Source organism: Phocoena sinus, chromosome 1, assembly GCF_008692025.1.
Source record: "Phocoena sinus isolate mPhoSin1 chromosome 1, mPhoSin1.pri, whole genome shotgun sequence".
Classification (NCBI taxonomy): domain Eukaryota; kingdom Metazoa; phylum Chordata; class Mammalia; order Artiodactyla; family Phocoenidae; genus Phocoena; species Phocoena sinus.
Genome location: NC_045763.1, coordinates 32,657,724 through 32,681,192, shown reverse-complemented (window position 1 = coordinate 32,681,192; position 23,469 = coordinate 32,657,724). Strand labels below are relative to the sequence as shown.

Below are 23,469 nucleotides of genomic sequence, written 5' to 3'. Positions count from 1 at the left end.
GGCCTATTGGAAAAACACAGACACAGAGGAAATTCAAGCTAACTCCGTATGTAGGAATATGAGTGGGCAACCAAGCATCCAAAGAGGAAGAAAAGCAAACAAACAAAACATGTTCTCTTATAAAGGAATGAGATTTGTCATCATTAGCAATGAATGTCTTCAAAGGTGTGAGGAAATAATTATTTGAACCTAGAATTGTTAAAAAGAAATAGAGCCAGACACTAGTCAAAGGCTGTAAAGACAGATTTTTTTTAGTACCACTGCAACAAGGGAGAGAGGCTTCAGTAAAACTGAGCTCAACTCCAAATACAGCAAAGACAGCTGGCAAAGAGCAGAGTGAGGGAGTCAGTGGATGGAAACTACTAAGAGGAGAGACCTGAAGGGTAAGGGGATTCTTGTTAAACTTGCCTGACAGGATTCTTGCTAAGGGCAGGACAAGGACTTAGACATCAAGGGTGGGGAATGAATAACTTCATCAGATATCAATGGTGATCAGATATTAAGAATGGGGGAATTCTTGCTAAACTAATTTAGCAGGTTTCTTGCTAAAACTGGGCTAGGCAAGTTGAGTACAGAGCCCAAGGGTGAAGAATAGTCAAAAGGAGGGCTCAGAGTAGCCTGTCTAAACTTTGGTCAAGAAGAGAGTCTTTTTCAGAATTCTATACATAGCCAAACTGTCAAGTGAATGTGAGGGCAAAATAAGAAGCATGTAGAATTCAAAATGCTTAACACCATATATTCTATGTGGAAAAATTACTCATAGATATACTTCAGCAAAATGAAAATGGAATCTAACAAAGAGGACCATATGGGATATAAATAATAGAGGTATAAGACTAAACAAACTGAAAAAACCTTGGGAAAAAATTAAAGACCCATAAGATCCTGATACATGGAAGAAGGCTCCCTTTCGAGTTACAAAGTTTTAATGACATAGGAGTATATTTCCATCACTAAGGATCTAATCATGTTACTTGGTTCTACAGTTAATATTTATAGAATTATATTATGCTGTCACTTGGTGAAATCTGTTTACTTCATTGAAAAGTCAGTGGGTGTCTAGATCTTGGTTATCAATAATCATGTTTTTTAATAGCAAGCAACTTTATTAAATTTTTTTAATCTATAGAAAGCATTTTCGGGCTTCCCTGGTTGCACAGTGGTTAAGCATCCACCTGCCAATGCAGAGGATATGTGTTCGAGCCCTGGTCCGGGAAGATCCCACATGCTGTGGAGCAACTAAGCCTGTGAACCACAACTACTGAACCTGTGCTCTAGAGTCCGCTAGCCACAACTACTGAGCTCGCACGCCACAAGTACTGAAGCCCGTGTGCCTAGAGCCCATGCTCCGCAACGAGAAGCCACTGCGATGAGAAGCCCACGCACAGCAACGAAGACCCAATGCAGCCAAAAATAAAATAAATAATAAATTTATATTTTAAAAATTGGGTATTTTAACAACAACAACAAAAAAAGCATTTTCATTTCTTGTCTGCGAAAAAGGAAACTGAAACCTATGAGTGTTCAGATACTCCTCTAAGTTCTCATTGTTCCCTGCCTACTCAGGGAATGTATACATATCTTATTAACTTTCAGTACTCTTTGAAGTTACATTGAAATTTGGACTTTGTAAGCTCTCACTTCCTGTTTTAATATTAGTAAGCGTCAGAAGCTACTTATTAAAATAACAACCTGGAATTGACTTAAATTGAAAGAACTTTGTCTCATTCTAAATGGTTCCTCTTAAAACCAAACCCAGAGGAAGTAAGAACTCTACTGCTACTTCTCTACATGGATACCTTTAACTATTTGATTAAAAAATGCTTGGGGGGCTTCCCTGGTGGCGCAGTGGTTGGGGGTCCGCCTGCTGATGTGGGGGACACGGCTTCGTGCCCCGGTCTGGGAGGATCCCACATGCCGCGGAGCGGCTGGGCCCGTGAGTCATGGCCGCTGAGCCTGCGCGTTCGGAGCCTGTGCTCCGCAACGGGAGAGGCCGCAGCGGTGAGAGGCCGGCGTACCGCCAAAAAAAAAAAAAAAAAAAATGCTTGGGCAGGGGGTGAATTCTGAAGAGGTCAATGGAAGAGACAGACCAGAGGTTGAGCTTTGTGCGATGGACTGTATTTGCCAGGAATAAGGATGGTGACCCCATTCAAGATGGCATAAATTATTTGGGAAAAGGAGCAGAGCAGAGATTTTCAGGGAATATCTCTTATAGATCAGCCCTGTTAATTTGAGACTAAAGGGAGATAGGTTTGGAAAGATAGTTTGTTTTTTTTTTTTGAAGACAAAAGCATCAATCATATCCTGAAGACTAGGGAGAAGTGTTGAAATTTTGTTTTTCAATTTGCTTTGCTTTAAGAAAAATTCAGTTGTTGTTCTTATAAAAAACAACATTTTCATTGTAAAGAATTTAAGCAATGCAACACACACACACCCACACAGGGAAAACATTTTAAACCCCTTAAAACCCACCATCTAAAATAACAATTATTAACAGTTGGTTAGCATCATTCTAAATCTTTCCATGCTTTTACACAGATAGAATGGTAGATAAATAGGTGTGTTAATGGATATACCTAATTTTAAAAAATAGTATCATAATATATGTGTTATTTAAAAGTTAAAAAGTATTGCATTTAAGCTTAGTTAAATTTAACAGAATTTTTAAAAACTAAAAGAAAAGCTGGACATCAAATAAGGGTTTATTTACTACAAGAGTTATCATTTTTTAAAATATCGATTTAAGGTTAGAAAAAATGGTTTTGATATTATGTTATTCTTACTAATGTTTTCAAAAAACATGTTTTAAGTTAAAATCAATTGACCTTGATGTGGAAGATCAGGACATTGGCACACTCATCCTATCTTTCATAACCCATTCCCATTGGGCCAATATTTCTTAGTCATAGTATTTTACATTGTTAATCTGTATAACACGTATATGCTCCAAAACAATAACTCATTCAAGTGTTCATTATTAATTCTGTATTTAAATGGATTCAATGATCATCACACATCCTTTTACCAAGACTTCTCAATTCTTAAAATCTTAATTTTGCCCTATTTCTTAATTGGCTGAATTTCACTTTCAAGTATTTCCCTTTTCTATGAGTTCTTTTATATTTGTGGGAACTGTCCAGTACCTTTATTTTTGAATGACATCTTGGCTGGTTATACTATTCTTGGATCACACTTTTGTCCTTTCAGAACTCTGTAGACAATGCTCCACTTCTTCTGTCTCTGAATGTTGCTTTTGAGATATCTGAGGACAGCCTGACTTTTTTTCTTGTAGGCGATTTGCTTTTTTTCTGCCTGGATGTCTGAATTTCAATTAATTAACTAAAATATGTCTCAGGGTTAAATATTTTGTATCAAATATTTGACCTTTCAAGCTACAGATTAACTCATCATTTTAGAGGAACTTCTGTACATATATATATATTTTTTTAAATAAATGTATTTATTTTATTTATTTATTTTTGGCTGTGTTGGGTGTTCATTGCTGCACACGGGCTTTCTCTAGTTGTGGCCAGCAGGGGCCACTCTTTGTTGCGGTGCACAGGCTTCTCATTGTGGTGGCTTCTCTTGTTGCGGAGCACGGGCTCTAGGCACATGGGCTTCAATAGTTGTGGCACGTGGGCTCAGTAGCTGTGGCTCGCGGGCTTAGTTGCTCCGTGGCATGTGGGATCTTCCTGGACCAAGGCTTGAACCCGTGTCCCCTGCATTGGCAGGGGGATTCTTAACCACTGTGCCACCAGGGAAGCCCTGTACTTAAATTTTTGAATACTTTTTCTGTTCCATTTAAGAGTTCTCAACTCCAGGCACACAAACAACCTCTGTCTTCCATATCTCCATATCTTCCATATCTTCTCTCTGATTGTTTTACTCTCTTAGTGTTTTTCACTTCCCTTTATTGTGATTATTTCAAGCCTTTTTCCACATCAATAATTCAACCTCCAGCCATGTCTATTCTGTTCCTTGCTGTTTTGATGCATTTATTAGTTCTTTAATGACGTTGTTTTGGTCTTCGCTTCATCAAATGTGCAATTTCCCTATTCATCTCTTTCAGTTGTTTTATTATCTCATTTTTGAAGTTCATCTACTGAGCTCATTTTCTTTTTAGGTTATTCTAGTGCTCAAAGCACTTGGGGTGAATTTTTTCTGTTTCTCTACTTGCCTCCTGAATTCCTTCCCACTTGATCTGAAACTGGTTTGGTTTTCCTAATGAACAGCAACTTGAGGCTGTTATTTTATGCTGTATGCACTTTTTCTATGACTTATAAGCTTGTCTGAAGGAGGGGAGGGGGAAGAACTCAGGGAAGGTGAGGTGCAGTCTTTGTTAGAATACAAACTTCTGCAATCACTTCTGAGGTTTTGAGTGTCTATTCCAGAATTCACTCTCCTATGGGAAAGAGCCTCCTCCGATCCAGTATGCTTTCCTGGAGTCTTCACTGCTACCTAAAGACTTAGTCTATTCTTCACTTCTCACTCCACCTTCATCTCCCCAGTAGCTATTTTCACTTTTCCAGAGAGAAGAGATAAAAGATAAGGAAACCACTTAATTTTCTTCTCTCTTGGAATACATGCTCATATGTATGTGTTATTTTCCAGGATTTTGTGGACCTAACAGTATGAGTTTTGATGGAATGGAGGCAGGATTGGAAGCCGTGACATGCTTGTTCCAGACCAGATCTTCTATTTCTTTCCTTGATTGCCGCTTATTGACATTTAAGATACTGAGCTATAACGCTTTGCTTGCCGTGGATGAAATTTTAACTTTTAAAACTGTCTTGGGTATTGGTGGAAACAGAGTCTATGAGAATTCCATTATCTTAACTGAGAAATACAATAATTTTTAATGTATATATATCCTTTTTTCTGATTATAAAATTTATGTATCTGTACATATATCATTCATCATGTTGTCTACCTTAAACTAATGCAATGTTTTAATTATATTTCAATAAAACTGGGGGGAAAACCTGGGAAAAATAAAAGTTATGTATCCTTCCTATAAAAATTCAAACCATACAGAAGCATATAAAGTAAAAAATGCAAGTTCCTTATAATTGTCAGCTAAAAATTGTTGCTCTTCATGTCACCCTACAAGAATGAAGTCACTAGCCACTGCAGTCTTTGACCTTCAACATCCCCTGAAAGGAGTTCAGGGGGGAGATCAGGAATGAGGCACTCTGCACTTGAAAAAACTGGCAGAACAGGCCTCCAGATAGTTAGATATTTTCGGGAGAAGATTTTAGGAGCCCAATTTCTTGCATCTTCTCATATCCAGGAAAGCACCGAAATCATTAACAGAAACATCTGCTCCTCCTGACTAGCAGCTACCTTCTTGTCACTAGCAGCAACCCTCTGCCGAAATGTGTGTGTTTGACTGCATGCATACCCCTTCACCTAAATTACATATATACTGACCTCTCCCTTATCTCTTCGGAGCAGTTCCTCAGAGCTAACTGAGAGGCTGCATCCGGGACTATAGGGCTCACTTTGCCCCAAATAAAACTTAACTCACAACTCTCATGTTGTGCATTTTTCTTCAGTCAACATAATACAGCCCCAAGAATATCACTCTTAACAGTTCCCTGATCTTTCTGTATATTTATTTTCTTTCTTTTTGCTTGTCAGTTCTTGGGCCTTTCAGTCAAAATCACTAGAAACACGTGAATATATAGATTAAAAAACAGCTGTTTTAATGTAGGTTTTACATACCATAAAATTCACCAATTTCATGTGTACAACCCAATGATTTTTGGTAACTATAGAGTGGTGCAACCATCACCACAACACATGTACTTCTTGCAAAGATACAGTTACTAGCTCTTCCTTTACAATATATAGAAAACATTTTTTGTGTCACTATATACAAATTTACCTTATCCTTTATAAAATCTGATTCACAATATTCCTTTGTATAGTGGATACACTTTAATTCACTTAACATGTTCTCCATTTAAACAATTTCAATGTTTTTCCGAAAAAAAATTTTTGAGCAGGGAACTAAAATGGTGAAAGTGGATTGAGATAATGAATCTGGAGGCAAATGAAAAAGGGTAAAATGGTGGAAGAGAGTTTCCTGCAATAACCCAGCTCTAAGATTAGACCAGGAAGTGGCAGTGGCTTTTTCCGTCACTCTTGCATCCATCAGATGCTCTTGTCAATCTGCAAGCTCTGCCATTTCTAAAAAACAGGTAGCTGTCCTGTCTACCTTAACTCGTAACAGTCCTTCTCCCGCATTTCATCTTTGCCTGTTGAAGTCCTATCTTTCCTTCATGATAGAGAATACCACACTGCCATGATTAACCCTGGAAATTATCCCTCCCCTTCAATTTCTGATAGAGAGCTGAGTCCTTCTTTTCTTCCTTCCACAAAGTACTTTCCTTCCAAAGGCAGTGCAATGCAGAGGTTAAGAGCAAAGACTTTGGATCCGCCAATTTACTCTCTGTGAACTTGGTTCCAAACCCAAATGCTCAGCGCCTCAGTGTCCTGACCCATAAAATGGGGAGAAGTGTATTCGGCGTTGTTACGAGGATTAAATCAGATACCAGATGTAAAGCGCTTAGAATAGTGTTTGATGCGTAGGAAGCGCTGAATAAATGTTGGCTTGCATTTGATTCCTGCTGGCGGTCTCTTCGCTAGGGTAACACTCCAGGACAGACACCAGTCCGCGCAGCTTCCCATGCGGAGATGCGGAGGCTGCGGCCCAGCCCCTCCCGCGCCAGGCCCAGGAGAGGGGAACGCGGTCATGTGATTGAGTCAAGATGGCGTCGTCCAGCTCTTTGTGGCTCTTGGCTCTCGCTTTCCTGCCGGGGTCCTGCGCTTCCCTGGCGCTGGGGCATCTTGACCCGCCGGCCCCGCTGCCTCTGGTGATCTGGCATGGGATGGGTAAGTGAAGGAGGGAGTGAGAAGAGAGTCAAAAGGTTTTGGCGACTCTTTACCTCTCCAAACCTGTGTTCGCTTCTGCAAAGTGCAAGTGTGGAGGGCGAGGACCGTGGTCACACAGCACCCGGCAGTCCCCACGGTCTAGGATTTGGGGGTTACTCTGCATTGGAAAGGGAGATGCGGAAGGAGCTGTCTTTTGGTGAGCGCTCACAGAGTGCTGTGCACTGCGGTAGGGTTTTACGTGGTGCCCTGGTTTAATCCCCATGGCAGTGGCGTCCGGGTGCGGCATCAGACACTTGCTCGGGGAAGGCTGGGCTGTGGCTGCATGACCGGGGCATCCGTCCTTTTGTTCATTCACACATTGAAGAGACTTGTTAGGCACCAGTAGTTCGTTTGACACATAGTTATTGAATACCTACTGGATGCTGAGGATACAGCAGTGAACGAAATAGACTAAATTCTTTGCTCTTTTAGAACTTTCCAGTGGGAGAGACAGACTATAATATAATATAATAATAGAATGTAACATAATATGTCAAATGGTGATATGTGAAATGGAGAAAAATAAGGCAGAGAGGGGGATAGGGACTGCAAGTGGGGGCTTGCAGTTTTATAGAGCAAGGTCAGGAAAGGATTCACTGAGAAAGTGACACCTGAGCAAAGACCTGAAGTCGATGAGGGAAGATGCTGTGTGAATATCTGGTGGAAGGAACAGCAGATGCAAAGGCCATGAGGCAGAAGTATGTCAGGTATGGTGGTATGTTCAAGGAACAGCATTCAGGTCATTGTAGCTGGAAGAAAATAGGTGTTTAGTTCAGGGATGGGAGGGGGATGAGGGTGGCCTGCTGATGTCGTTGGGTCTACTAAGGCTACTGTAGGAACTTTGGCTAGAATGAGATGGGAAGTTCTCGTGGGTTTTGAGCAGATGGGTGACATGATCTGATTTGCACTTTAAAAGCACTCTAGTTGCTATATTGAGAATAGATTGTAGGGGGTCATGGACCTTTGCAAGGAGAAAAGTTAGGAAGCTTTTGCAGTAATCTAAGCAAGAGGTGATGGTGACTTGAAACAGTTTAGTAATAGAGGAGATGTTGAGAAGTGGTCAAAGTTTGGATATAGTTTGAAGATGGAACCAACGGGATTTGATAACAGGTTAGATGTGGGATGAGAAAGGAGTCAAGGATGATTCCACGGGTTTTGGCCTGGACAGTGAGAAGGGTGATGTCATTTTACCAAAATGGGGAAGCCTGTAGGGTGAGCAAATTTGGGATGAAAACCAAGAGTCTGCTTTCGGACTTACTAAATTTGAGTTGTTTGTTACACATCCAGGAGATGTAGAGGCATTTGGAGTGTGGAGTCCAAGACAGATACAGGCTGGAGATTAAAGTTGGGAGCCTTTGGCATATGGCTGGTATTTAAAGCCATGGAACTGGGTGAGATCACCTAGGGAGTGAGTGTACACAGAGGAGGGAAGAGGTCTAAAGACTGAGACCTGAAGCAGTCAGGTCTGGAGGTTGAGGAGATGGGGAGGAATTAGCAAAGGAGACAGTGATGAAACGACTAGGGAGGTGGGAGAGTCAGGAGAGGGCAAAGTCCTGGAAGCCACATGAAAATGTTTCAAGAGGAAGGGAGTAAAAAACTGTGAGATGTTGATGACAGGTCAAATAAGATGAGGGCTGAGAATTGGTTATTGGATTTAGGAATAGGAAGATCACTAATGACCTTGACAAAAGCACTTTTAGGGGAGTGGTGAGAGTGAGAGCCTTTTTGAAATGGCTTAAAGAAAAATGTTCAGAGTGGAATTAGAGTCAGTAAATAGAGACAGTTCTTTCAAGGCTGTGCCAGGGCCTGGGGCTACTACAGTGGAGTTAAAGGAGAACAGGGGAGCTCCATGCCCTCCCAGAGCACAGTCACTCTGTATGGGAGGCAGTTAAGTAACCCACAATTATAGTTTAGTGCAAGAAATCAAAGATGCTTGAGGCCTTTTCCTTCTTTAAAAACAAATTCTTAAGCTTATTCTCAGGTTGAAAATGGGATGATTAAATTCAAACTGGAAAATGATCTCAGCCCAGTTCTCCCACTCAGCGGCCACTTTGCTTCCTATTCTTAGTTCTGGTTCCTTGAAACAGGAAAAAAAAAACAACAAAATGTAAGTTCAAGGCCAGCACTTACATGAACGCAAGAGTTAGCACCTCCTTAAATTTTGTGTCCTAGGCGCTTTACTTGTCTTACTGTAGTCCTGGCCCTAAAGAGAAATCAGATTCCAAAGTGTTTTTGAGTCTATTAACCCCAAATGTTCTAGATGATAAGGGAATCTGCACCCCTGCTTATTTTCAGTTGTGAATTTGGTGTCCCCATTATATTGTGTGGGCTTTTGAAGTTTGTTATTACCTGATGAACATGAGCTGAGCAAAACATGTTGTTCTCTCTTTTTGTTGTTGCTGAGGTGAAATTCATATAACATACAATTAACCATGTTAAAGTATACAATTCAGTGACATTTAGTGTATTCACGTTGTGCAATCACCACTTCTCTCTAGTTTCAAAACTTTTTCATCACCCCAGAAAATACCTCTACCCATTAAGGAATCACTCTTCATCCCCCACTTCCCATCATCCCCAGGAAATGTTCAGTCTGCTTTCTGTTTCAATCGATTTGCCTATTCTGGATGTATCATATAAAAGGAATTATACAATGTTACCTTCTGTCTCTGGCTTATTTCACTTATAATACTGTTTTCGAGGTTCATCCACATTGTAGCATGTGTCAATACTTTGTTCCTTTTTATGGTGGAATAATATTTTATTGTATATATGTACCACAATTGTTTATCCAGTCATCCACTGATGGACATTTGGGTGCTTTCCACCTTTTAGCTATTACAAATAATGCTGCTTTAGTCTTCTACAAACCTCTGTAGGGACATACGTTTTCACATCTCTTGGGTGTGTATCCAGAAGTGAAACTGATGTGTCATATGGTCATTGTATGTTTAAGTTTTTGAGGAACCATCAAATTGTTTTCATGGTGGCTGCACCATATTACACTTCCACCAGCAATGTAAAGGGTTCCTATTTCTCCCTATCTTTGCCAACACTTGTTATTTTCCATTTTTAAATGAATTAATTTAAAAAAAATTAAAGCCATCCTAGTAGTTGTGCAGTGGTATCTCATTGTGATTTTGATTTGCATTTCCTTAATGAGCACTGATGTTGAACATATTTTCATGTGCTTGTTGGCCATTTGTGTATCTTCTTTGGAGAGATGTCTGTTCATGTCCTTTTCCCATTTTAATTAGATTGTCTTCTTGTTGTGGAGTTGTAGAGTTCTTTGTAGATTCCACGTATTAAACCCTTATCAAGTATATGTTTTGCAAGTATTTTCTCCCATTCTGTATGTTGTCTTTTCACATTTTCATTAATGCCTTTAAAGCACAGAAGTTTTTTTAAAAAAATACTTTTTTTTTTACTCATGAGTTTCCACGATTGCCTTTGTTTTCTAGGAGACAGCTGTTGTAATCCCTTAAGCATGGGCGCTGTTAAGAAAATGGTCGAGAAGAAAATACCTGGAATTTACGTCTTGTCTTTAGAGATTGGGAAGACCCTGGTAGAGGTGAGGCCCCTCACGGCTCTGTTCCTTTGAAGGTTTGCTGACTGATTTCATAGAATACACGATTAAGATGCTTAACCTTGTATTTTTAGCTGCAGATCATACAGTGATACTTTAGTTCTTGAGTGGCTTCTGTGAGGGTACCAACCTAAACAGGTTTGCTCTTAGAGAAGGTGCCAGTGAGAGTTTTCAGCTGCATCCTTTCACTTCTCATGGCTCTTCTTTTAGGATGTGGAGAACAGCTTCTTTTTGAATGTCAACTCCCAAGTAACAACAGTGTGTCAGATTCTTGCTAAGGATCCTGAATTGCAGCAAGGCTACAATGCTATGGGATTCTCCCAGGGAGGCCAATTTCTGTAAGTCCCTTTTTGTTATATCACTTACATGGAACTGATTGTTTTTCCCTTTGATTCAGATAGATCTACCCATTCATTTCTTTTGGAATCTTCACCTATTTTGGAAGGGAAACTCTTCTAAAATATCCCCATGGAAGAAGTTCTATGGAGCTTAACTTATTTTCTGTGAAGGAATAAAGATTTGTTTGGCGGTATCAGAGGAAAGTCCTGAAACTTTGTGGCTTTGGGGAGCCACAGAGGATTAAGTAGCTTAATCTGGGAAGTTAACTGTTTTTTGTTTTTTTTTAAAGGAGAAAAGCTGTGGTTTTCTTTTTTTTTTTTTGAAGATGTTGCAGGTAGGAGTTTATTAATTAATTACTTTATTTTTGCCGTGTTGGGTCTTCGTTTCTGTGCGAGGGCTTTCTCTAGTTGTGGCAAGCGGGGGCCACTCTTCGTTGCGGTGCGCGGGCCTCTCACTGTCGCGGCCTCTCTTGTTGCGGAGCACAGGCTCCAGACACGCAGGCTCAGTAGTTGTGGCTCACGGGCCTAGTTGCTCCGCAGCATGTGGGATCCTCCCAGACCAGGGCTCGAACCCATGTCCCCTGCATTAGCAGGCAGATTCTCAACCATTGCGCCACCAGGGAAGCCCTGGGAAGTTAATTGTTGATGATACATTTCCATCTGACAGTTGGAACTGATAATCCTTTTTTTTCTCCAGGAGGGCAGTGGCTCAGAGATGCCCATCACCTCCTATGATCAATCTCATATCAGTTGGGGGACAACATCAAGGTAACTTTGTCCCCTTTGCCTAAAAAATTCTAGCAGCTCTATTTGTACAAGAAGTCAGCCATCCTTGCAAAAATCCTGTTTTTCTAATTTATAGTAAATTAGCCAGGAGAGATGATGAAATCGGATTCCAGAGGCCTGGAACACAGGTGAATCATTAGGTTACCACCTACTTCTCTCTAATTTAATAGACATGATTTCATGGAGGTGAGGTGGTTGCAGCCATGTAACAGGTGGTGGTTTAGGAGTTAGGAAAGTCCAACAACCTTTCCTTTTTCTTTTCTTTAAAAAATTTATATATTTGTTTGTTTTTGGCTGCATTGGGTCTTTGTTGCTGTGTGTGGGCTTTTCTCTAGTTGCGGCGAGCAGGGCTACTCTTTGTTGCAGTGCGCGGGCTCCTCATGGTGGTGGCTTCTCTTGTTGCGGAACACGGGCTCTAGGCGCGTGGGCTTCAGTAGTTGCGGCATGCTGTCTCAGTAGTTGTGGCATGTGGGCTCAGTAGTTGTGGCTCGCAGGCTGTAGAGCGCAGGCTCAGTAGTTGTGGCGCACAGGCTTAGTTGCTCCACGGCATGTGGGGTCCTCCCGGACCAGGACTCGAACCCGTGTCCCCTGCGCTGGCAGGCGGATTCTTAACCACCGTGCCTCCAGGGAAGTCCCCCAACAACCTTTCCTGTTTTCTGACATGGGTGATGTCCTACTGAATTTACACTTAGGCAAAGAATAGTGTCTAGGCTTTTTGTTAATTTTATAATTAACAGTAGAGATTAAATCTTTCAAAAAACAACAGGCTTGCTATTTAGACAGAATTATTTACTTTTGGGGGAAGATGTGTCTTTGGGATAGAACGTTATCTCTGTTCTGATGGATATAGCTGTTAGCTGGTAGGGTGTAGGAACAGACGGATTCTCCTTATAATCAGGAAACTGGCTTCACCCAATTAACGGTTACTGATGGGCAAGTAATTCGGTATCGTAGGTCTGTTTCACAGATGAGGGAAACTAAAATAAGACCCTGCCCATCTTGTGGGAATTTTTCAGAGGATGAAATGAAATAATAGGTAGGAAAATACTTTTTTAAAGAACACGTATCATTTAAATGCAAGTTGGTAGGAACAGCTTTATCATTCATTCATTGATTCTACAAGTATTTATTAAAAACCTAGAAACAAGACAGACAAGGTTTCTGCCTTCATGGAACTTCCATTCTAGTTGGGGGGAGAATAGACATGAAATAGGTAAACAAAATAAATACAGATAATGGTAACTATGATAAAGAAAGAAAAATAGGACAATAGGAAGAATGGTGGCTGTATTGGTGAAAGGTGTGGGCTCTGGAGCCAAACTGCCTGTGTTCATATCCTGGCTCCATCACTTACTGTCTAACCTTGGACAAGGTATCTAACCTCTCTGTTTGAAAGTTTCCTTAAAAAAAGAAAAAAAAGTTTCCTATCTGTAATATGGTGCAAATGATTCTACTCTACAGGGTGGTTATGAGGATTAAATTAATTATTGCCAATATATGCTTAGAACTGGTATGTCTGGTATCCCCCAAAATGTTATTAATGAGGATGATGAGGATGCAAGTATAATTGGGGGAGGGGAAGGAACTGGGGTTGGGCACTGCTTGAGTTAGGGCACTCAGGTATGACTTCTCTAAACCAAGACCCAAGAGATGAGAATGAGGCCAGCCATTGAAGCAGTAAGAGAAGTACATACTCCAGAGAGAAGCAGATGCAAAAGTCCTGAGGCAGAAAAGAGTGTGGGAACACCAGGAGGAAGCTGGTTATAGTATTAATTCTCAAAACACTATTTTCTTGAGGAATAAATGAACGAGATCAGGGTCTAGTTCTGGTTTTGTTTCTTGCAATGCCCTGCACACAGTAGGTATTCAGTACATGACTACTGAAGGCATGGATGTTTGTCTTCTACTACTATAGGTGTTTTTGGACTCCCTCGGTGCCCAGGAGAGAGCTCTCACATCTGTGACTTGATCAGAAAAACACTGAATGCTGGAGCTTACAACAAAGCTATACAGGAACGGTATGTATGGTTAGCTGAAAAGGATACAGAACTGTCACTAATGAAAATATCATGCTGACTTTCATGCTAACCGTGATTCTAGGAGTAGTTGCTAGTGATTTTCAAATGAGATATTTATTGTAAATATGTCTATACTACCTGCTTCATTTTATTGTAAACCTACAACTGCTCTAATATTAATTTAAAGGAAAGGAAGACATTTTTTCTGTAAAAGAAGACTGTAATTACAACAATTTTTTTTTTTTTTTTTCACTTTTCGGCCATGCCACGAGGCGTGTGGGATCTTAGTTCCCCAACCAGGGATTGAACCCTGGTCCCCAGCAGTGGAAGTGCAGAGTCTTAACCGCTGGACCACTAGGGAAGTCCCCACAACAATACATTTTCATCTGTAAAAATAAAACCAAAAAAGCCTTTAGAAAGTAGTAAGCCCAAGGAATTGCTGTTAATATTTGGAGGACAGATTCTTTCTGTTGTCAGCAATGAGGGGTTAGCTTCCTACGTCAATGTCCTTAGCTACCTGTGTTTGGGTACTTAAAAATATACAGAATCACTTTCAGAGTGTGTTCTCCTTCAGTTGTTTCCAAACTTAAATTATACATCAGACCCCCTGGGAAATTCATTAAAAATGAATTCCAGGGCTCCATCCCTAGAAATTTGAATTCAGTAGGTCTGGAGTATTCTGGGTGATAACTGAGATTTGGGATCAACTAGTATGGTTTTGGTATCTATCTTATGGGTCTTCCAAGTGTATGATTCTTGTTTGATAGCAGCTTTTCAATACAACACTTCCTTGAAGGCCTGTCCAAGGTACAGCCTTGTGAATGACTGGCCTGTAGAAAAGACCTGCAGCTAGCTAGCTCTCTTTTCCTTTCCTACCCATTGGCTGGCTACACGTGTAGCCACAAAGCTGTCTTGGGTCAACAGTGCCACCTGATGGTCAGTGAAGGAAACTAAGAGACTTTATATCTCGACCTCCTACCCACTCAGGCAACTCAAACCACTGCTAAGTTTTACCCCTTCCCTGGTTTGTCTAGTCACAGCTTGGTTATTTATGTCCCAATATTCTCTGTTCTCATGGGTATGTATGATCTGTTTAAGCTACATTGTTCTTTATTCTTTACTCTTTATTCTTCTAACTATTGCCCAGATGCCTCAGAAAGAATCCACCCTTTTCTTTCTTTGTGTTTCCTTCTTTGGTGAACCAAACACAATTGGGATTATTATTGACTGTAGAGGAGCAGTCAGCTGGGGGGTGGGGGGACAGTGACACCTAAGTACTGATTAAAAGTGGTACATGGATGTGTTTATCTTCACTTCCTTCTTAACCTTTAATAAACTGGTAGCAAAAGAATAAAAAGTGATAAACCCACAAGGGCAAAGAGAACAGGAGAGGAGAGAAGAGATAATAAAAGACATCAACATTTTTTTTTAAAGACAGAGAGCAAACTAATGAGTGATAACTGTTTTAGTAGAGCAGAAAATTCTGAAACCTTTATGTCTGTGGAGGGATACACTGACAAGAAGGAACCAGCTTCACTTTTTACAGTCCCAGAAAGACTCAGGAATTAGATGCCTAAGATACCTTGGAAGGTAGAGTAAGTGCATGGGACTTTTTGTTGAAAATCTATATAAACAATGATCAAACTCCTTAGTTCCCTGAAATGCACGTCCAAGTGACTGCTCTTCCTCCACCCTGACAAGAGAAGCCAAATTTATTTTCCGGAGCAGTTTGACTAAAGAAGTACCAAGGGAGCTTCCCTGGTGGCGCAGTGGTTGAGAGTCCGCCTGCCGATGCAGGGGACACGGGTTCGTGTCCCGGTCCAGGAAGATCCCACATGCCGCGGAGCGGCTGGGCCCGTGAGCCATGGACACTGAGCATGTGCGTCCGGAGCCTGTGCTCCGCAACGGGAGAGGCCACAACAGTGAGAGGCCCGCGTACCACAAAAAAAAAAAAAAAAAAAAAAAGCAGTACCAGGGGAATTCCCTGGCCGTCCAGTGGTTAGGACTCCATGCTTCCACTGCGGGGGGCATGGGTTTGATCCCTGGTCAGAGAACTAAGACCCTGCATGCCGTGTCACATGGCCACAAAACAAAAAAAATTAATTAAAAAAAAAAAAGCAGTACCAGACTTCGAGATAACAAGCACCTGACAGTGGTAAGACACCATATTGAAAACCCACCCCGTCCCATTCTGCTCCTAGAATGATAGCAGCCAGGCTTATTACCTGCTAGGCAGAAGTTTGACGGATCCCTCTTTGAAAAAACTGATTGGTCCCAGAGAAAAGACCTATAGGTTCATGTTTTGGAATCCTTCAAGAAGTTAGGACTCCTCCTGACTACCATGTAGTCAAGCCACCAGTAGATAAGCTCTGTTCTTGCATGAAGAACTTTCAGTCAGCTTCTTTAAATACGAACAGTGACCCAAGGACCCCCAGTCAGACATCTGGGGAAAGCTTCCAAAATGAAAGACCAAAACAAGCAAAAAGTAAAAAGGAACTTGGAAGAAACAGATGGCAATTCAAGGAGCTGAAGAAAACCTTAAGAAAAAAAAAAAAAGCCTGTATTATTATCTTCAGAGATAAGAGATCATCCATGATGCTAGAAGAGAATGCAAGTAAAACCAGTCATCCGAGAGAAAGAGATCCTGGAAGTTAAAAATAAGATAACCAGAACAAAAATGTGTTAGCGGTATGGGAATATAAAGTTGAGGACATTTCTTGGAAATTAGAACAAAATCTCAATGAGGGAGAAAAAAGAGGGGAACAGGTAAAATTAGAGAAGCCGTTCAAGAAGTTTAATACCTGCCTGATCGGAGTTTCAAAAAGAGAACAGAGGAAAGAGTGGATTGGAATTATCAAAGAAGTAATATGAGAACACTTCTCAGAACTATGGGACATGAGTTTCCACATCGAAAGGGCTCACCAAGTAATCAGGGGTGAAAAAAGACCCACATCCAGGTATATTCCCGTGAAGTGTCAGAACACTGGGGGTAAAGGGCAGAGCCCCGTGAGGCCGCACACTGACTCCCTGACAGCAAAACTACTAGCTAGAAGGCAGTGGTGCAGTACCTTTGGCTTCTAAGAAAAAATGATTTCCAATGTAGAATTCTCTACTGAACCTGGAAGTAGCAGTCAAATGTGAAGGGAAAATAAAAGACATGGCCTTCCATATTCTCTCTCTCGGGGGTTGTTGGAGAGGCTTAGTGCTACACTGTCCAGCTGTGTGGCCTTGGATGTCCTTGAGCCGACTTCTCACCTCCAGCACGAGGCTAATAGTGCTTTCCTGAAGGGTTGCTGTGAGGATTAGACCAATGGTGTGTGAAGCTCTCAGTGCAGTGCTCAGCTCGTGGTTAGTAGGCAGGGTTGGGCTGGTACCACTAGTGGTGCTGTGTTGAAAATATTTATTCAACTTTAGCTTTCTCTTTCCTTTATTTATAAGTATTGCAGTGGTTGTGTTGTCTCTAAGTTTTAGTCGCACTTAAAATACTTTGTTCGTAATTTAATCAGGTACTGAACTATTACTGTTTGCCAGGCCCCATTGTAAGTCTTGCGGATACAGTGGAGAATAAGACAATGAGGGTAACATGCTCTTGTAAATAAGACATTTAGGGTAACATACTCTGTTTACTTGGGGAAAGGGGGTCACCAAGTAAACAGATGCACTAGATAACAGTGCTAAGCCCGTGGCAGAAAGAAACAGGGGGCAGCAATGGACAGTAATGGAGGAGGTGCCTACTTTGGACAGAACGGTCTTTGAAGAAAAGGTATTTAAGCTGGGACCTCAACGACGAGAAGGAGCATGGGAGATGCTAAGAAAAAGTGGATCAGGCAGAGGGAACAGAAGGCTCTGGTCCTTTGTCCCTTTGAAGTCTCTTGGTGGCCTGTGCACAGGGGCATGCCCCGGGAGTGCTGACCGAAGTGCAGCTTGGTCACCTTTCTTTCTTTTCCTCCCACAGCCTGGTACAAGCAGAATACTGGCACGACCCCATAAAGGAGGACATATACCGCAACCACAGCATCTTCTTGGCAGATATTAATCAGGAGAGAGTAAGCACCCAACCCAGGCTCCCATAGATGTGCATTCATTTTCCTGTTTGGGGCATTATAAACAGATTAGCAGTGACCATTTACTCAGAATATCCCAGGCAGAATATCCCAGGAAACAAGAAGTTCTGTTTCTTGGGAGGCGGTGCTTATGAGATTCAGTTCCTTTTAGGGAGGCTGAAATTCATGTGGCTTTCTTCCTGTAGGTTCTTCCTCTTTCCCAGTGTTGAAGCAGCAGGGTAAGCTCAGTAGGTGCTGGCTGGCTTACATGGAACTTCAGCTGCTGCCGTACTGAGGGAAGCCTTTCTAGTGGATCCTTTTTGGGTCATATTTTCTCAGAAGAGTAATTTACTTAGAAGAGAGACTGCAGAGGGGACTGAGTGTGTCCCAAAGATGAGCATGCTTTGGGAGATTCTGGTAAACTAGATGGCTCAATTTATATTGGGCTTATCCGGAGGTTTAAAACAAACAAAAACAGAATTTGAAGGGAGTCGGTGGGAATAGAATAGTATAGCAGAACCACTCAGAGTTTGTAGTTTCTTATTTTGCCTTGGCTTTCTCTGGCTAGAAGCCTTGAACCTATGTGATGGGGGCCTTTGGAGTGCAGTGACGGATTCATGGTGGCACCAGTATGCCATGGTTGGTGGGAGCACTGTCAGTCAGATAGGATGGTAAGAAAAGGCTGTACCTGGTATATTCTGGGAAGGAAGCTAGAAAAGCAGCCCATACCATGGAGAAGAAACATGGTGGCCCAGGGTCAGGGAGACCAGAGCACTGAAAGGTTTTAATTCCCCAGCTATAACCTGATGGTGGTGTCCCTGAGGTACTTACTGTTCGCCTTTTCTCCAGGGTGTCAATGAGTCCTACAAGAAAAACCTGATGGCCCTGAAGAAGTTTGTGATGGTGAAATTCCTCAACGATTCCATTGTGGACCCCGTGGATTCTGAGGTGAGATGCTGCTTAGGCCACAACGTGCCAGGAGACCGTCAGAGTAAATGGCATTAAAACACAGCTGCATGACTTCCCTGGTGGTCCAGTGGTTAAGAATCCGCCTTCCAATGCAAGGGACACAGGTTTGATCCCTGGTCGGGGAACTAAGATCCCACATGCCGCAGGGCAACTAAACCCGTGCAGCGCACCGCAACTAGAGAGAAGCCTGCACACCGCAACTACTGTGCCCTGGAGCCCACATGCCACAACTAGAGAAACCTGCACACTGCAACTAGAGAGAAGCCCGCAATGAAGAGCCCACGCGCCGCAACAAAGACCGAGTGCGGCGAAACTAAAAAAAGACAAGAAACAAACGAACGAATAAAAGCCCACAGCTGCCTGCTGGGAAAAACTGTCAGTCCCTTTCACCCACCTTTGTGTAGAGCAGGGGTTCTGAGGTCTATAAATGGGACACTGAAGGTTGCAGCCCCCCAACCGCCCCAAATTGTGTGCAAACTTAGTTGACCCTTGAAAAACGGGGTTAGGGACGCTGACCCTTTGCACAGGCAAAAATCTACATATAACTTATAGTCGGCCCTCAGCACCCACAGTATTGGAAAAAAATCCACGTATAAGTGGACCGGAGCAGTTCAAACCCATGTTGTTCAAGGGTCAACTGTAGTTGCACCCTCTGAGGAAGGGTCTATAATTTTTATCAGATTTTCAGAGATCCGTGATCCAAAAAAGGTTCAGAACTAGGAGTCCAAAGTCTATAAATTCCTGAGGTTCACATTCAAGGTGCCTTGACCTGTCTTCGACCTGTCTTTCCAACTTAATCTTAACTTCATGACCACTTGCTCTCTCATCAAGCCATACTGTATTACTTGAAATGCCCCGGGCCTGGCATGTGCTTTTTCTTTTGTGTGTCTGTGTTCCTTTGTTCATGCTTTTCAGTCTCTAAAACGCCCTTCTCCGCCTGACAAGCTTCTATTCAGCTGTCAAAGCCAATCTCAAATGTCACTTCCTCCATCCAGGGTGCCACCCCTCTTCCAAGCAGAATTTGCTACCACCCACCTGCTTTTTTTTTTGGTCGCGCCACACAGCACGCGTGATCTTAGTTCTCAGACTAGGGATCGAACCCACGCCCCCTGCAGTGGAAGCGCAGAGTGCTAACCACTGCACCGCCAGGGAATTGCCTTTGCTCCCTCTTTTAAAGAATCATCAGCCTCTGTTCTATCAGCATTCATCACATTGTGTCAGAGCACCAGGGACTAGCAAACTACACCTGTGGGCCAGATCCAGCCTGCCACATGCATTTGTATGGCCCACAAACTAAAACTGGTTTTTATATTTGTAAATGGTAGAAAAAAGTCAAAAGAATATTTGATGATGTGAAAATTACATGAAATTCAAATGTCAGTGTCTATAAATAAGGTTTCATTAGAATGCAGCCATATTCATTCCAGAAATATTGCCTGTGGCAGCTTTTGCATTACAATGGCAGCATTTAGTAGCTGCAACCACGTGGCCCTTGAAGCCTAAAATATTTTGTATTTGGTCTTTATGGAAGTTTGCTGACCCCCATGCTGAACAGTTAGTTGTTTCTGTGCATTGGACTAGAGCTTCTTGCAAACAGGGACTGTAAACATATTCGTCTTTGAATATTTAGACTTCAGCACAAGGATTTTCACAGAGTAGGTGCTCAATAATTGTAGGAAGCAGCAATTCTGGGGAGTTGGAAAGCTCTTTGGAATGATTAACTCATACCTCAGGACCCACCCTTAAGAAGAGATGACTCAAGACACGCTGTTTTCCCTCCTCGCTGCAGTGTTAGGGTGTTCAGTTTGTTGGTAGTCTTAGCTACTAGCCAGTCTTAAACCAGTTTGGCAGTATGCGCCATGTGTCTGATCTGACCTCACTTCTTCCTTCTCTCCTGCAGTGGTTTGGATTTTACAGAAGTGGCCAAGCCAAGGAAACCATTCCCTTACAGGAGAGCACCCTGTACACACAGGTAACTGGGGAAGAGAGGCGCAGTCCTTTTCAGCTCCTGCTTCCGGAAGCCGCTAGGTGCTTTGGTGACAGACCTTGTCTTGTACACCCCAGCACAGCAGGTACTCAAGAAGCGTCTGACTCGTGTCTGATGTGGACGAGGCTTGTTAGGCTGTTGACTGTTGCACTAGCTTATGAGGCATTGGTTTACCGAAGCCTACATCCTGAAGGCTGAAGGACCTGTACGTCATGTTTTCAGGCATGTACAAGGGACACATCATCTCTGACTCCTTCCTTCTGATAACAAGGTTTAGAACCAGCTTCCTTTGCTGAGGTGTAGTCCACTACAAATCCAAGAAGCCCCCACGCATGACAGAAACATAGAGGGCTGTTACTTTAAAACAACAGATGCGCAAGTCCTGTTTTTAAATCAGGCACTGACACGGGGAGCTCCTCCTGCAGGAGACTGAGGAACAGAGCTGTGAATTTTAATTTTGTTCAGCAGTAGGTCCTGTTTCTCAAGCACAGGTGGCAGCATTTCACCACCTCCAGTTCTGAGGCCTTCCGTACTCTTAAGGCTTTTATCTTGGGAGATACTCTCCCCAAAATGCAGAAGTGTTACATCTGAACCACTTGCCTTCTTTCTATTCAGATTCCTCCAAGTAATTTCCGAGACCAATTGTCATCTCTTGGCTTTTCTCCTGCATCTGGTGCCCCATCTTGGGTGAGGTAAAAGGAAGCTAGGATCTGTTAAGAGTTTTGGATATTACAACTAAGAACTTGTCATGAAACTCAAACTGATGGTAGCTACAGCAGAAGCAACATTCTGGCACCATCATAACTGCTCATCTTCCCACCCATACTTGTTCTTCAGCACCCCAGCTGTGGGTCATGACATGTTCAGCTACAGGATATGAAAGTGTCTGAGTTTTGTTATCTAAGGGTTGGATCTGTTGTAAGTTATCTAGCTAATGTTCTCTTGTCTTTAGCTCAGTCCCACTTAACTTGACATTTTGAGGCAGTTTTGTCCATGGCTTGCCCACTCATAGGTGGTCCTCCAGAAGCTTTGGGAAACTTTTCAGAAAGCAGAATATAAAACTGTATAGAATAACCTCAATTGCACATACATTTTTAATGCTTAGGAAAAAAACTGGAGGCAAGTATCCTTTTTGGCATTTTCAACAATGCACCTAAATTTTAATACTCAAAAGAAAAAAGACTGCATTTTGAGAATATATCTCGTTAACTTTCTTTACGATTTCACTGTGAAGCTTTTCATTAAGCCTCTTGATTAATTATGGCCTTTCTCTCCGCAGGACCGCCTGGGGCTAAAGGCAATGGACAACGCAGGACAGCTGGTGTTCCTGGCTCTCGAAGGGGACCATCTTCAACTGTCTGAAGCATGGTTTTATGCCCACATCATACCCTTCCTTGAGTGAAACCCTTGTAGTTTGCACCAGAGCTCAGGGAACCCCTCACACTTCCAAACCAGTTCCCTCCACGCCCAAGCCTGAGCTCAGATCCAGCTAGAAACTAATCCTTCTCTTGTCACCGTCTAACATGCCCTGCTTGGAAAGATCCAAGATAGGAATCTTATCCTTTGCCTCATCCTATCAGCATATGGTGTTGAATGCAAGTTTAATTAGCTAATAACCACGGAGATTGTTTTACAACCCTTTGATGTGGTCAGTGTTTTAGGAATCAGGAGTTTGCTGCAGGTCAGTGGCAGAACTGTGCCCAGGCCCGGAAGAGACTAAACAAACTAAACCAATGAGATAGAGTCCAAGGCAGATGCCTTCCTCAGGAAAATCTAGCCACATCTCAAGCCAAGAGGCCAGTACCCAGACCTAAGGTAGTCACATAAATGCTTTCTCAGTTGTGCTGGTGGAGATTTGACCAGTGCTTGGAGAAGTATTGCTTGGATGATGTGTCCACATAATTTCTTGAGGCTGTCCTCCTCTTTGTGTTGCTTTCTGTGGTGTCGTAGCTATTTATTATTAGACAAATTCGGGCGGCCCACCATCTTCCCTTGGTAGCACTTTTTTTTGTCTCTTCAGGTAGTGATAAATTTGTTGCTCTGTCACAAAAGGAGGGAACTAGCACCCAATTGGATTGCTTAAGGGAGGAAGTGTACATATTGCTTAACTTAGATGGGGTGGGGGAGGTTTAAAGAAAAATAGGAGGAGGCAGTTAGTTCTTTCCATTCCATCCTTGATGAACCTGCCCTTTCTAAATATGACTAGTGGTGTGGATTCTAGAGTCACTTTATTGCTGGCATTAGCAAAGAATGGGAGGAAAACCGCGAAGAGATCAGGCTTTCTAACTTCCATCTCAAAAATTTGAGATTACCGCACACTTCAAACTGCTTCTGATGTGTTCTGTGAAAAAAAGAGTGCTCAAAAAGCTTAGAGAGTATTCCATATCCCTTTTCTCCTCTTGAAGATCAACCCACCTTAGAATATTAAGGACTCTGAAAATTCCTGTTACAGTAAAGAAAACTAACCTTAATCTACCGTTTCCCACGCTATTTGAACATGGACGTCTTAGCCCCCAATCCGTTATCCCATGAAAACCTAGCAACACTTTTTGGAAGATTGTTCTGCGGAATGCCAGTTTACGGAAGTGGGTAGCTATACTTGAGGGAAGCACTTTGCTAGTGCTGCAAAGTTTACCCTCTGTGATTTTTCTTTCACCTCTCTCAAGACTTTTCAACTAAGAGGATGAAAGGCAAGAAGTGGGGACGTGTGAAAATAATTTTATGAAGTTGTTTAAAATAAAGAGTAGTTTCTTATCCTTGGTGTCATTTTTCTTTTCGAAGTCCTTACATCTCTGTACAGCAAATA

General features: G+C 42.2%; 1 protein-coding gene across 3 annotated transcripts; it reads left to right on the top strand.

Moving 5' to 3' along the window:
* Positions 1-6,747: 6,747 nt before the first annotated feature.
* On the top strand, positions 6,748-23,419 carry PPT1 (palmitoyl-protein thioesterase 1). 3 transcript variants are annotated; one of them, XR_004346669.1, is made up of 10 exons: positions 6,748-6,897; positions 10,398-10,507; positions 10,733-10,860; positions 11,558-11,628; positions 13,562-13,664; positions 17,620-17,710; positions 18,557-18,655; positions 20,577-20,648; positions 20,741-20,885; positions 21,943-23,417. XR_004346669.1 is itself a non-coding variant. In XM_032611198.1 (10 exons), exons 1-10 carry the CDS (start codon positions 6,774-6,776, stop codon positions 21,956-21,958), a joined length of 891 nt encoding a protein of 296 aa, XP_032467089.1. In that variant the 5' UTR covers positions 6,758-6,773; the 3' UTR covers positions 21,959-23,417. The 3 variants fall into 3 exon arrangements, 2 of the variants coding, with proteins under 2 accessions (XP_032467089.1, XP_032467079.1); XM_032611198.1 differs by lacking the exon at positions 20,741-20,885 and adding an exon at positions 21,279-21,355 and having other exon boundaries at positions 6,758-6,897; XM_032611188.1 differs by lacking the exon at positions 20,741-20,885 and having other exon boundaries at positions 6,758-6,897; positions 21,943-23,419.
* Positions 23,420-23,469: the final 50 nt, after the last annotated feature.